The sequence below is a fragment of the Myxocyprinus asiaticus genome, chromosome 28 (assembly GCF_019703515.2).
Source record: "Myxocyprinus asiaticus isolate MX2 ecotype Aquarium Trade chromosome 28, UBuf_Myxa_2, whole genome shotgun sequence".
NCBI lineage: Eukaryota > Metazoa > Chordata > Actinopteri > Cypriniformes > Catostomidae > Myxocyprinus > Myxocyprinus asiaticus.
Window position 1 is genome coordinate 20,348,053 of NC_059371.1, and position 15,643 is coordinate 20,363,695.

General features: G+C 37.2%; 1 protein-coding gene across 7 annotated transcripts in view; it reads right to left on the minus strand.

Annotated features, from left to right (window-relative positions):
* Nucleotides 1-15,643, minus strand: part of LOC127419054 (multiple epidermal growth factor-like domains protein 6) — a 176,354-nt gene that overhangs the window by 122,877 nt on the left and 37,834 nt on the right. For 6 of the 7 annotated variants that reach the window (XM_051660112.1, XM_051660110.1, XM_051660108.1 and 3 more), the window contains exon 5: nucleotides 9,143-9,265. The exons of the other annotated variant lie outside the window; for it this stretch is intronic. In XM_051660112.1, the coding sequence (XP_051516072.1) occupies nucleotides 9,143-9,265 (123 nt within the window). The remainder of the gene's footprint in view (nucleotides 1-9,142; nucleotides 9,266-15,643) is intronic. 7 annotated transcript variants of the gene reach the window in all.

The following is a 15,643-nucleotide window of genomic DNA, read 5'->3' on the forward strand; positions in this document are numbered from 1 at the left end:
AGAATAACAGTAAAGTCATCAAAACTACAAAATAACACAAATGGAAGTATGGGAATTATGAAGTGAACAAAAAATGTAATACAAATAAAAACTATTTATTACATTCTTGAAGTAGCCACCTTTTGCCTTCATTACAGCTCTGCACTCTGCACTGCAACTGACCTCATGTGGTGCCACCACAGATGCTTTTTCAACAGTCTTGAAGGACTTCTATGGAAGCCCAGGAGTGCCATTTACAAAAGAATGAAGGAATAAATTATCAGTCTATTAATTTGAAAATAAAAATGTGAATAAATAAACCAATTTAAAAATGTACAAATAAATAGACACATTTAAATGTGTTTATTTAATTAATGTTTTAAAATTTCATTATATTTAACAATAAAATTGTGCATTAATAAATCATATTTAAATGCACCTTTAAAATTTCATTTTAAAAAGCATTTGGCAATTGCTTTTCTTCATCCATTAGCCAGTTGCTTTTCTTCATCCATTTGCCAATTGCTTTTCTTTTTTGTTTGACTTTTCCTTTTCTTTTACCATTTGTCAATTCATACCAGCTGAAGCACAGGAGTGCCAATTAAAAAAGAATGAAGGAATAAATTATCAATATATTAATTTGAAAATAAAAACTTGAATATATAAATAAATTTATATATGGACAAATAAAATGACACATTTAAATGTGTTTATTTAATTAATATTTAAAAATGTCATTATATTTAACAATAAAATTGTGCATTAATAAATCTGATTTATTTAATGTTTAAATTGTCATTAAATGTAGCAATAAATGAGTACATTAATAAGTCTTTTAAATGCAATTTTTAATGCACTTTAAAAGCACCTTTTAAATTGCATTTTAAAAAGGTATTTGGCAATTGCTTTTCCTCATCCATTTGCCAATGGCTTTTCTTTTTCTTTTTCGTTTTGCTTTTCTTTTTCCTTTTTCTTTTCCTTTTCTTTAACCAATTGAGAATCGAGTAAAATGCCATTGGACTGTTGACTTGTGAGAGCAACCAATGAAATTTCGACTCAGTTATAAGACACACCGCCTCTCCCACGTGCCACTCGAAGAGGATGTAAGATGGCTTGTCATTGGACGACAGTACGAGCAGTTTACATGATATTATTAGATCTGTGAAGCATTTGGCAAATGACTTAAGAAAAGCAATTGCCAAATACCTTTTTAAAATGCAATTTAAAAGGTGCTTTTAAAGTGCATTAAAAAGTGCATTTAAAAGACTCATTAATGTACTCATATATTGCTACATTTAAAGACAATTTAAACATGAACTGATTTATTAATGCACAATTGTATTGTTAAATATAATTACATTTTTAAACATTAATTAAATAAACACATTTAAATGTGTCTTTTTATTAGTCCATTTATAAATTGATTTATTTATTCAAGTTTTTATTTTCAAATTAATAGATTGATAATTTATTCCTTCATTCTTTTTAATTTGGCACTCCTGGGCTTCAGCTGGTATGGAGTGACAAATGTTAAAAGAAAAGGAAAAGTCAAATAATAAAGAAAAGCAACGGCAAATGCCAAATGGATGAAGAAAAGCAATTGCCAAATGCTTTTTAAAATGCAATTTAAAAGGTGTATTTAAATATGATTTATTAATGCATAATTGTATTGTTAAATATAATGAAATTTTAAAACATGAATTAAATAAACACATTTAAATGTGTCTATTTATTTGTACATTTTTAAATTGGTTTATTTATTCACATTTTTATTTTCAAATTAATAGATTGATAATTTATTTCTTCATTCTTTTGTAAAAGGCACTTCTAGGCTTCCATAGACTTCCCATATGCTGGGCACTGCTTTTCACTTTGGTCCAAAATATTCAATTCCAAAATGTTTTTTTTTTTTTTCTTATTAAAATTTTAGTTTTGTAGAATATATATAACTAAATAAAAAATAATAATAATACAAAAAAAAAAATAGTACACACAATTTATATTTATCAACAAAACAAATTTCAAGCATTTAAGCATAAGCCTTTAGATTAAAAGATTTCATTATAATAAGAAACATACATTAAGTCAGAAGCAGGGTTGTCGCTGGGCCTATTTTAGGGGGGCTCTCTCTCTGAGAGAGAGAGAGAGAGAGAGAGAGAGAGAGAGTATTCACTACTATAGACTTTCGACATAATCAAAGCTTTGTTAACCAACAAATTTTTATGTGAGGCTGCCTGTAAGTTACAGTATAACAGACATTGTGAGCTAGCTAACGGTAACGTTAAAAGTATCTTTTAAATTCGACATAAGTTATGTGGCGATGATATCTAATTAATGTTGTATTTAATGTAGTTTTGCTGTGCCAGGCTATAAATGAGACAGATGACGTAACATCATGCACATATCTTTTCATCCTCAATTGCTTTCATTCAGTAGGCCATCAAAAAAGAGAAGCAGGATTAGCAGTTCTATAATATAGGTTGTAATATTTGTTTGGGATCTTACTTTTTTTAATCAGATTTTATTCCTAATTATTTTTCATTATTTTATTTTATTTAGCTCATTAGTTGAATTTAGTTTTGTCCCATTGTGGATGATACAGTTTAAGATGTTCCATGGGTCAGAATTGTTGGGTTATTTTAAGCAAGAATTAACAAAAGGTTGAAACTTTAAAAAATTATGTCTAATGGTATAATATGACCTGAATGTCTTCTCATCTCTCTCTGTCTCTCTCTCTCTAAATAAAATCCAAAAAGTATTTTGGCTACATAGTACAGCCATTTTTGTACCTTTTGTAGGTGTTGGATGGATGGGGACAGAGTGGACTTTATTTAGATAAGTCATATTAGATCAGTGTCTAACACAAACTATGAGACAGGTTATTGTTACTCTAAACAGGTTTGTTACTCTAAAAATACATTATGAAAAGACGTTTTGGGGGCTTTAAAAAAAATCCTGGGGGAGTATGCCCAGACCCCCCCTAAAAGTGACATCCCTGGTCAGAAGTGTCCAAACTTTTAACTGGTACTGTGTTGTTTTATATTGTGCTAAATATATGAGACAAAATAAAGTGAACACAAATTCTGTGCAGTAACCTGATCAGAGCAGTAGTTTCTTACTATGAAGGTCTGGACAAAGACTTAGGAAGTTTACTTTGGCCCCTTGAGTAGAAGTGTAAGCAGTCAAAACACCTTTTGATGTCCTAGTTCAATGAGAGTCATTACAATGCTGAGCCTGTGCTATCTAATGAGAGACACTTCGGGTTTTGGACATTAGCCAGAGTCCACAGACCACACCTACACACTTTAAAGCAGAGCTAATAGAGCAGGTAGTGTCTGTCTGAACTCCTGCATGCTTATTAATAACGCTTGGGCATGTACAACAGGCACCTGATTAGCTAAATCACAGGATACTTTTATTTATTTCTTCCTATTATACAAGCAGAGTTTGTGGAGTGAAGATAACATTTTTTGACATTTTCTTGCTTAGAAATTAGATTAAATCCTGGGAAACCTGGTGTATTAACAAATATAATACATTAACATGATTGTTTCTAAGGAGTTATATTTTGGACACAAATGTTTTCCATCCTAAAAAAACAGCTTCCAGATGTCCCAATGTGCTTCAGCTTTGTAATGAAAGAACAATATTTTCACATAATGTCCTGACATGCACACATATCAAAGAGCTCTTGTATTAAGTGATAACTGTCAGCACTCAAGAAGCTCTGATAACAGTTGACACAAAAGAACACATGAAATATTAACAGACTCAAACACAAAAAAGCACAAAAAGCTGCGAGACCACTGACAATAGAATACCTATTTGGATCTAGATGCCACCTCAGAGCAAACTACCAAAGCAATTTTCACAAGACAACTTTAACCCACCAGGTTTTTGTAGCTGACTAGCAAACTGTTATTGCTACTGATGCTAGAGGCAAAGGAAACACACCCCAAACCTGGAACAGAGCTCAGCTGAACTGAATAACTGACACAGCAGTATCTTTCACAGCATTGAAGTAGCTATCATGGGCCAGCAAAAGCCAATTTGTGTGCTATCCTTCATTACCAGTAGTTAATATTAAAGGGGTAGTTCACACAAAAATAAAAATTCTGTCATCATTTACTCCCCCTCATGTTGTTCCAAAGCCGTATGATTTTCTTTTTTTCGTAGATCACAAAAGGAGGATAGGCAGGATGTTCATGCTCAAATGAATGGTGACCAGGGACCGTCAAACTCAAAAAGTAACATAAAGCACCATAAAAGTAGTTCATACGACCCATGTATAATCCAACGCAGTCTCACATCGAAGTCATATTAATGTATATGAATTAACAAGTGTCTAAATCCTACGATATTGTACATGCTGGGTCATATGAAAACATACGATTGTTACACACACTCAAGAAGCATGACTTAACTCTTGTACAGATACAGAATACATTGCAATATTTGCCAAATATTTTGGCAAACATTTTTACCTGTGTCTTTTCTTGGCAAGTAGTTGTTCCTGCCAGCGCTGTCTTTATATTTTACATTAAACCCTTTATTTACATTATTAATCAGTTTTTCACATTTATATTTAAGCACTGCATTATATCTGTCTGCTCTACTTAGGCTGTCTTTGTATTCTATTGCTTTTTACCAAACACATTGCTAACCAGCTAGGGAGATTAAATGCTAACATCTCATGATGATATATCAGATCTTTGATCAGTTTATTGTTTTCATATCAGTAACTGATAATAGTTCTGTGTTTAGTAATTATGGTTCAAGTGTTGTAAAAACACAGTAGTCACAGCATTTACCATGCTTTTTCCACAGTAACTGTAGGACCATGCTGCTATGTGTAGTAAAAACATAGTAATCAGAGCATTTACCATGCTTTTACTATAGTAACTGTAGGACCACACTGTTAAATGTATGCTGAATTGTAGCGTTAAAGGTGTAGTAAAAACACAGTAACAACAGCATTTACCGTGCTTTTACCACAGTAACTGTAGGACCACTCTGTTATGTGTAGTAAAAACACAATAACTACAGCATTTACCATGCTTTTACCACAGTAACTGCAGGACCATGCTGTTATGTGTAGTAAAACACAGTAATCACAGCATTTACCATGCTTTTACCACAGTAACTGTAGAACCACGCTGTTATGTGTAGTAAAACACAGCAATCACATCATTTACCATGCTTTTACCACAGTAACTGTAGGACCACACTGTTATGTGTAGTAAAAACACAGCAATCACAGCATTTACCATGCTTTTACCACAGTAACTGTAGGACCATGCTGTTATGTGTAGTAAAAACACAGTAATCACAGCATTTATCATGCTTTTACCACAGTAACTGTAGGACCACACTGTTATGTGTATTAAAACACAGTAATCACAGCATTTGCCATGCTTTTACCACAGTAACTGTAGAACCACGCTGTTATGTGTATTAAAACACAGTAACAACAGCATTTACCATGCTTTTACCACAGTAACTGTAGGACCACACTGTTATGTGTATTAAAACACAGTAATCACAGCATTTACCATGCTTTTACCACAGTAACTGTAGAACCACGCTGTTATGTGTCTTAAAACACAGTAACAACAGCATTTACCATGCTTTTACCACAGTAACTGTAGGACCACACTGTTATGTGTAGTAAAACACAGCAATCACAGAATTTACCATGCTTTTACCACAGTAACTGAAGGACAACGCTGTTATGTTTAGTAAAAACACAGTAATCACAGCATTTACCATGCTTTTACCACAGTAACTGTACCACACTGTTATGTGTATTAAAACACAGTAACAACAGCATTTATCATGCTTTTACCACAGTAACTGTAGGACCACACTGTTATGTGTATTAAAACACAGTAATCACAGCATTTGCCATGCTTTTACCACAGTAACTGTAGAACCACGCTGTTATGTGTCTTAAAACACAGTAACAACAGCATTTACCATGCTTTTACCACAGTAACTGTAGGACCACACTGTTATGTGTAGTAAAACACAGCAATCACAGAATTTACCATGCTTTTACCACAGTAACTGTAGGACCACGCTGTTATGTGTCTTAAAACACAGCAATCACAGAATTTACCATGCTTTTACCACAGTAACTGAAGGACAACGCTGTTATGTTTAGTAAAAACACAGTAATCACAGCATTTACCATGCTTTTACCACAGTAACTGTACCACACTGTTATGTGTATTAAAACACAGTAACAACAGCATTTATCATGCTTTTACCACAGTAACTGTAGGACCACACTGTTATGTGTATTAAAACACAGTAATCACAGCATTTGCCATGCTTTTACCACAGTAACTGTAGAACCACGCTGTTATGTGTCTTAAAACACAGTAACAACAGCATTTACCATGCTTTTACCACAGTAACTGTAGAACCACACTGTTATGTGTAGTAAAACACAGCAATCACAGAATTTACCATGCTTTTACCACAGTAACTGTAGAACCATGCTGTTATGTGTATTAGAAACACAGTAATCACAGTTGTATAATCAATGTCTTCTGAAGCTATACAATGGCTTTATGAGATGAACATACAGAAATTTATGTTGGTAGTTAAAGGTGCACTCAGTAATTTTGTATGTATGTCGTTTTGGACTTGAACTGACACTTAGCGGTGTGAATGCAACATTAAACTAACTCAACAGTTGTCAGTTACAAATGCCATTGTAGAAATTCATAATACACAGTCAGCCATAATTATTTGAATCAATGAGTAAAAGTGTCCAGATTAAGTGAGTTGTATTCAGCTGGTCAAGTGATTCTAGCATGGCAGCCTCCATGAGGGGACCCTCTCCACGTAAAACTTTTTTAACGAGGAAAAGATTACTGAGTGCACCTTTAAAATTGTATTCTTCACCCTAGCAATCAAATTTAATTTGTATGATTTGAACATGCACATATTCAAATTTGGCTCATTGTAAATGGTTATGAAACTCATAAGAACCAATCATATTTGGCATAATTTATGTTAAATGTTGTGTGACTTGTTTTAGATAATTTGGAGCTACGGAAAAAAGGCGACTAAAATTTTGGTCGGTTCATCACACAGTGTTGTCGTATGGCTTCATAAAACGATGAACTGAGGCGCACAAGTCATGTGGACTACTTTTATGGTGCTTTTATGGTAGTTTTTGTAATTTGTTGAGCTTGAAAGCATAGAAAAGAGCTGCAAGAAATCATTTTGTGTTCCACAAAAAAAAACAAAAAAAAACATATACTGTACGTACATTTGGAATGGCATGAGGGTAAATGTATGAGAGTAAATGATGTCAGAATATTCATTTGTGAGTGAGCTTTTCTTTTAAAATGTATTTATAAATAAGTGAGAATGCAAATTAAATACAATATGAAAATATAGCTGCAAGCAGTGATGACGAGCCCAACTGGTCCATTTCCACCCGGTGGCTTTCAGAAAGTGGACACATGCATTTGGCATTTGATATTATTCTAAACAATTTTGAAGCAATTTGAGTAAATATAAAGGACTATTTTAAAGTCTGTTGTAAGAGTCACACTTCCTGCTGCCAGGTGGTGGCATTATGACCGTGACCCAAAATAGTCAAATTCATGTGATTAGCCACCAAGACAAAACATACATCTCAATTTTGATCTAAATCACACATTGCACACAGAAGATATAAGAAACTTCCTGTTTCACATTTTTTGCCATTAATTTAATGCCTCGCCATGGCAACACCGTTCAATATATACAGAGGCCGTCTTGCACACCCATTTTAAAGAGGGCGCTACAGAGCCCCCCCATACGTTCATGCATGAACTTTTGCCCAGACCTAATGGCCAACGACTCTGATGTGTGTGCAAAATTTCATGAAATTTGAAGCATGCCAAGTGCCTCAAAAACACCCAAATATAGGAACAAAGGAATAATAACAATTAATGCATTGCCATGGCAACAGTATTTAAGATATCAAATATTCCTTTACAATTTTACATCAGCAGTTTCTTGACATTATTCTAAAGAATTTTGAAGCAATTCATGTATACACAAGAGGGCTATTTTGAAGTCTGTTAAAAGTACCATACTTCCTGCTGCCAGTTGGTGGCGCTATGACCGTGACACATAATAGCCACATCAATGTGATCAGCCCTCCTTACCAAACATACAGCTGAATTTTCATCAAAATCACAAAATGCACACAGAAGATATAAGGCACTTCCTGTTTTCCATTTTTCGCCATAAATGTATTGCTTCGCCATGGCAACACCATTCAAAATATAAAAAATCTGTTCACAATCTAGCATCAACAATGTCTTGTCATGATTTTGCACAAATTTGGTGCCGTGCCAGTCACATGAATCCGCTAGGAGGAGTATTTAAATGTTCAGAGCCTGCGATTTTCAGAAAATCCAAAATGGCTGACTTCCTGTTTGGCGGAGCTAATGATTGTGAGTATGAAAGTTGTTCGGCTTTATGAAAACTATATATGTACCAATTTTGGTGACTGTAGGTGAAAATGGGGGTGCTACAGAGCCCCCCTTACATGCCCATTTTCAAGGGGGTGGTACAGAGCTCCCCCCCCCAGCAATTTTGCCCGGCCCTAGTGGCCGACGACTCTGATGTGTGTGCAAAATTTCAAGAGCTTTCACATGTTAAGTACCCCAAAAGTACCAAAAAACTTGAAAAAAGAATAATAACAATAATCCTTAGATGAACAATAGGGTCGCCGCACTTTCAGTGCTTGGGCCCTAATAATAATAATAATCCATAGAAGAACAATAGGGCCTCCGCACTTTCAGTGCTTGTGACCTAATAATCCTTAGAAGAACAATAGGTCCTATGCACTTTCAGTGCTTGGGCCCTAATAATCCTTAGAAGATCAATAGGTCCTCCGCACTTTCAGTGCTTGGGCCCTAATAATCCTTAGAAGAACAATACAGCCTCAGCACTTTCAGTACTTGGGCATTAATAATACTTAGAAGAACAATAGGCCCTAATAATCCTTAGAAGAACAATAGGTCCTCCACACTTTCAGTGCTTGGGCCCTAATAATCCTTAGAAGAACAATAGGTCCTCCACACTTTCAATGCTTGGGCCCTAATAAATGTAAGCAAAAAGTTCACACACTCTTAGAACAACGTGTTCTTGCCTTGACAGGTCTTTCCATCCTCCCTGAGTGTTTGGCCAGTCAGACACTTGCAGTAAAAGCTGCCAATTGTGTTATAGCAGAGACACTCACAGGCTTTGTTATTCTCCTCACACTCATTCACATCTACGGCACAGAGAGAGAGAGAGAGAGAGAGAGAGAGAGAGAGAGAAATCACACATAAACAAAATATTCTGCACTGAGTAATAAATAGAGTGCAGAAAGACATGAAGTAGTGCAATACTCTTGCAGCTGATAGGCAGCAGGTCCATTGTGAGGTGTAAAGTGTCTAGCAGTGGAAAATTTAAAGTGGCTATAGTGCTGTGGGAATGCAGCCTTTCCAGTAAGCAAAACTAAAAGGTGTGGAAAAGCTACTCTTGCCATTTCTTATTTCCCCAGCGCTTTTGAGAATGAAAGGCCATAAAAATGTACAGTATGAACAAAGCAAGCATTCTAACTCCAGAGAAAACTGGATGCAATGTCATAGGAGGATAGGTCACATAGAGACTTTCTGGTTTATTTTAATTATAGAATCTTGTATAGTAATGGAAACAAAGAGTCACACTTAACAACTTAACTTTCCAACATCTCAAAAAGCCATTTCCATTAATTTCACAATTTGGAATACATGTTTGGTTTTATGGTATTTTATTTAACTTAAAGAAACAGAGAAAATGTAATCAATAACTAACTGACTGTCATTGTTACCACTATGGCATAGGGGTAAGTAACTGTTGCTGTGTTAACACTGCAAACACACACAGACAGAATCAGAATCAGAATGAGCTTTATTGCCAAGTATGCTTACACATACAAGGAATTTGTCTTGGTGACAGGAGCTTCCAGTACACATCAATACAAAAACAGCAACAAGACTTTTAAAAAATAATTAAAATTGAATAAAAAATAGATAAATATTGAAAAGAAAAAAGTATATATAGAATACACAATATATATATATATATATATATATACACATTCATACATACATATATACATATACATATACATATATATACACACATACATACACACACACACACACACACACACACATATATATATATATATATATATATATATATATATATATATATATATATATATATATATACATATAAATTATAGCACAAACAGCACTGTTAAGAAAGAGTACCTCTCCATCTCTCTACTGGAAGGGTTTGCAAACATTTTTCTCCTCTTTTTTCACTCTTCTTCAATTTACAAAAAAAAACACAAACTATGAGAGTTCAGATATTTGAATATGCTTGTGAGCACATTCATGTGTTTAGTAAAGTGGACGTTTGATGTGCGTACTAGACAGAATTTCCATCTGATAGTAATCAAACAAGTTCACATTTAACTCAATTTTATTTTGATTATTCAGTAAGACTTGAAAATTAACACTTTATACTGAAAAATTTACTTTTTTTTCAAAATTTACATTGTTCAAAAATTGATTTTCTCAACCCACATTATTTTCCAGCTCTCACTTGACAAATCCCATTAAATTTGGAATTAAATGCTCTAGGGTATGGGCATATTTAGAGACTGAAACCGTACTCACCCTGTAGAAGTGAGCCCAAGGGAGCAAAGCCTTGACGGTTTGCCTGACTGAACATCAGTGCTATTTCAGCTTACAAATAGCCAATCCAACAACAACATACTGTCAGTCACATCCTGAGTTACCATGTTCTTCATATATCTCAGTGACACAAAACTTTAGATAAACAACTGAAGATGTAAAATCAGTCTAGACAGGGCTGCTGTCACTTATTTCAGCACCTATTCATACAATAGAGATTAGGAAGAAAAATTACAAAGGCTCTAGAGAGGATCATATTTTATACAATTGTGAATATAATACCTGAATTGTGAAAACTAAGTATAAATTTCCATGCTTAGTCACATGTTCTGTAAAAACTAACAAAAATTTAAATTAGCCAGATAGAATCATGGCAACTCATTTTAATCTAACTCTCATATGAAAGTTTGAGTTTATGTGAAGAAATCGAGGTGTACTTTTTCAACTGGACTGCAGAGATGCAAGCAAGATCCCATAAGTTGGGACATATTCTACATTTTCATGCCTTGTTGTGCTTGGGCTTTTTGCCCTTATAATTCTTTCCTCTAAGTTGTATATTTGAGATCAGAGACCACTCAAGGAAAAAAAAAAAAAGCAAGCAGTTTTGATTTAAAATAAACAGAATGCATGCAAAGCCACATCCATCAGAGGAACTTGACTAACAGCATTTCTTGTCATGTGTCACTCCGAGACGTCTTACAGTTCACCCACCTGTTAGATGAGCAAAATTACCCATGCATGAAATACATTTGGACGAGGAGCTTGCGGATTGGATTCAGCCTCGTCGTATTTTGTGGGTGGCGGGTGCTAGTTTCACACCCTGGGCTACTGTTTAATATATTTGGCGACATCCCAGATCCATGGTTTTGCCATTTCCCGATATTGTCGATCATCGTCTGTCAATGAGTGTCGCAATCGGCATCGGGATCTTTGTAAAACATCATCGATATCTGATAAAATCCTCCTATCGCCCAGCTCTAGTATACAGTAGATCTTTGATTTAATAATATAATGCAGTTTCCTGGCACTGAAAGAATAAAATCAGGCCTCAACAATAAGGATGGCCCGATGGCCAAGGGCCAGTGCGAGAGAGTTTCGGGACAGTTTACAAAACTGTCACTTCGGGCCAGTGCTGCATTGTAACATTTGCTGAACATATACATATGTTTATTGCATTGGTTCCCTTTTGTAGTTCACTTCGACGCTGCGTTGAGCTGAATGTGGTCACAAGGTCTGAAGCCCTATACAGTCACGGCAATTTATTACTCCCTGCTTAAGCAATGCCCAATAAGGAGCTACTTATAAGTGTCCGTTTATAACCATCCCATCAGATTTTCTTTACATCAAGTGCACGATTTTGTCTCAGCCCGTGATGTTTTAGTGACTCTCACCAAAGCGAGGATTATGTTCTCCCTTTTGAGTGGCAACACATACTAAGGACATAGTTGGAAACAGCATAACCTTAAAGAGTAAATTCCTGTGCGGCTTCCCACATTGCAACATGCTGAGGAAAAAAAAGGCGCTTCATCAAGGCTCACCACTTTCTCACCACAAATCACTATCCCCCATCCATCCAGTTCTACGGCCAGTTCTCGGCTCTGAGCTTTAGAAGACAGAGTGCGGACAGACACCGGACCAACCCCCACCCATCCCCCAGGTGAAAGTGCCACTGCTCACCCCTTGGACATTCTGTGAGAGATGCCATTCATCCCAGCTCAGCGGCCATTTTCGGCAAATCTGCATCCTTCTTAGAGGGCGCACATGGATGAGGCAGTTTGGAGGTGCAGCCCCGGCCTCTCTCTCTTTCTTTCTTTCTCTATCTCTCTTTCTCTCTCCTGTTCAGAGCACTGTTTTGTGGCGGTAGTGGCTCCCACATGGACCGGTGCCCCAGCTCGGGAAGCAAAGAGGCCAAAAAAGAGAACATTTCCTAACTGATCGATGGCAAACCGGCTCACGGAGTCGGCTACTATTTTCTCTGGGCTCTATCAGGAGATGGCGAGGCATTGGTACCCGCTTCAGAAAAGGATTGCACGAGCATACTTGCAGGACTGCTGACTGCTATTTTTTGCCAGTTTTCCGATGACGGCATGGGTGTCAGGCTTGTCGCTATATTTCGACTGTTTTGGTTATGCACATGATGGGTTTTGCAGTTCTACCAAGCGGATCTTGTTAAGGAGTGTATGCTTGAGTTCACCGCCGGCTCCATTTGGACTTCTCTGCGGTCTCCACCCGCAGTCATGTCAATGCTTTGCTTGTGGGGGTAAAGCCGGCATCACACTAGCCAATAGCATCTTAAATCAATATTAAAATTGTTTATGCTCACACGGTACTCCTGTCTGCCCTCTTATCAGCCTAGCAACAGTTACAGACATATTAAATTGGGTAATTCGAATGATGAAGCATGGTTATGTCTTTCAATTCAGGCGGACACTGCCTGTATCCAATGGGGTAATTCCTACAGTAGTCTCTTTTCAAAAAGCTCCGTAATTAATTCTCTCATGCAGAAAATAAATTCCCCCTTATCAGAGGAGAGCGTTTTTTATAGCCGCTACTTCCTGGTTCTGAAAAAGGACGGCGGTTTGCATCCGGTTTTAGATTTGAGACTATTAAATTTCACTCTTATGAAATGTCACTTCAGGATGTTAATGGACAAACAAATAATGTGGGGACTGGTTTGTGATGCTAGATTTAAAGGACGCTTACTCTCACATTCAGATTGTGCCAAAGCGTAGACGTTTTCTCATATTTGCTATTGGGGTCAAAGCGTCCCAATTTTGCGTCCTTCCTTTCGGTCTTTCTTAGGCACTGCCCACGTTCACGAAATGCATGGATCCGGCTTTGGACCCTCTTAGGCTCCCGGGCATTCATGATTTATTGGTTTAGCCCACTCGGAGAGTCTAGCTGCCCAACATCGAGATGTCATTCTCAGCCACTTGGACAGTTTAGGGCTGAGAGTCAACCTAGACAAGAGTGTTCTGTTGCCACGTCAAAAGACTCTGTTTCCAGGAGTGGAGCTGGCGCTAGATTTGCCTGTCTCCAGCTAGCATTCAGCCAATACATCAGTGCCTAGCGATGTTCAAGGAGGGGCATGTTCTCCCTGTGAGAATGTTTCACAGGCTGTTGGGGGCATCCGCTATCATTCCCCTGGACCTGTTACATGTGAGGCCTTTTCAGTGTTGGATGAAATCCAAAAAGAGACATTACCCACTGAGGCACAGGCATCGTACCTTCAAAGTGACACGTGGATGTTGCTGAACCCTGTTGCCATGGAGATAGACCCACTTTCTGGAATTGGGAATTTAGTTGGGACAGGTTTGTCACCTCCTCTGTGGGTTGGGGCGCTGTGTATGAAGGTCGTCCAGCCTATGGGGATTGGACGTGCCAGTGGCTAAAATGGCATTAAAATTGTCTGGAGATGTTGGCACTGAGATTTGAGGCAGTCATGTCGTCATCCGGATAGACAACAGAATGGAGTTTTTTCTTTCCTGTCAGGGAGGAGTGCGATCTCTTGCCATGCTGAGGTTGACACACCACACTCTCCTGCGGGTGCAGGGCAGTTTACTGCCTCTTCGAGCTGTACATGTCCCAAGTCACCTGAATATGGGGGGGAGGGGGGGCAGATCTCTTGTCCAGGCATGGTCTGAAACTAGGGAAATGTATATTATACCATCAGACTTTGGAACAGATCTGGAGGAGGTTTGGCAGAGCGGACGTGGACCTGTTCACCTTGAGCGAGACGTCACATTGTCCCCTGTGGTTTTCCCTCTCACCCCCCACCATGCTCCCTGGTTGCTGAAAATCTGATGGGATGGTGCCAGACGGATGCTTATGAGAAGCCAGTGATGTGGCTCCTTGTTGGGCGTTGCTTAAGCGCCATCAGCCAATAAATTGGCGTGACTGTATAGGGCTTTAGACCTTGTGACCACATATGTGTTCCCATGGCATCAGCTTGATAAGGTGTCTCGTTCTCTACTCAGGGAACCAGGGTTACATATGTAACCAAGACATTTTCTGTGATGTATTGAACATTGACATTGCAAATTCAAGTGATTTAATTGTGTTAACAAAGAAAAGTTATCTACTGTAGCTGACTGACATATATTTGTTGAAATTGTGAGAATGATTTGTAGAAGTCTTGGATGCAAATTATTTGTAGTAAATTAAGTTTCCCTCGCAAAAAATGTTTAATGAAACAGTTACATATATAATTATTTAGTAGTTATTTATATTAAACATTTTTACTTTATTTTTGTTTTTGCTGAAATAAAATATTTTTGAGGTGGGGCCAGTGAAAATATTGACAGGGCAGGTGCAATCTGATTTACAGGCCCAACAGGGCCAACTAAAAAAACATATTGTTGAGCCCTGAAAATAAATCCAGTACAATGAGATTTATAGTATGAAGCATGCAGGAGCCACAGGATCTTTCTGCATCAGTTTCAAAGTGTGCACATTAAGGAGAGCTTGGCAGCTGGGAATGTATTTTTAACTTTTAGCTTGCACTTCCCTTTTCTAAAGTCCCTCTTTTATATTAGCCATGGCACCACATTTTGAGCTACGTAGAGTGATACTCTGATGAGGGTGAAGGAGAGTCAGTGTTTCCCATTAATTTCCTAGACTGTGGCGGCCTGTTTTATAATGAACCAAAAATATTTTTACACTTCTCATAATAACATAAAAGACCTCTAACGTTGTGTTTTGCACTGTTGCTTCAGCAAAGCATCTCTCACTCCCAGTCAGTCAGTAGAAAGAGTGAAATCCACCACCAGATGAGGAAGAAACAGCTACAGAGGTAGCTAGCTATGATAGCTAGCATAGTAAGATGGCAAGTCAATAGCCAAGCAGGAGAGACAGCCTCAGCTGACTCTTTTAGAGGGACAGACATTCAGAGAGGGGCAGCAGGGCAGGTACTTCCCATT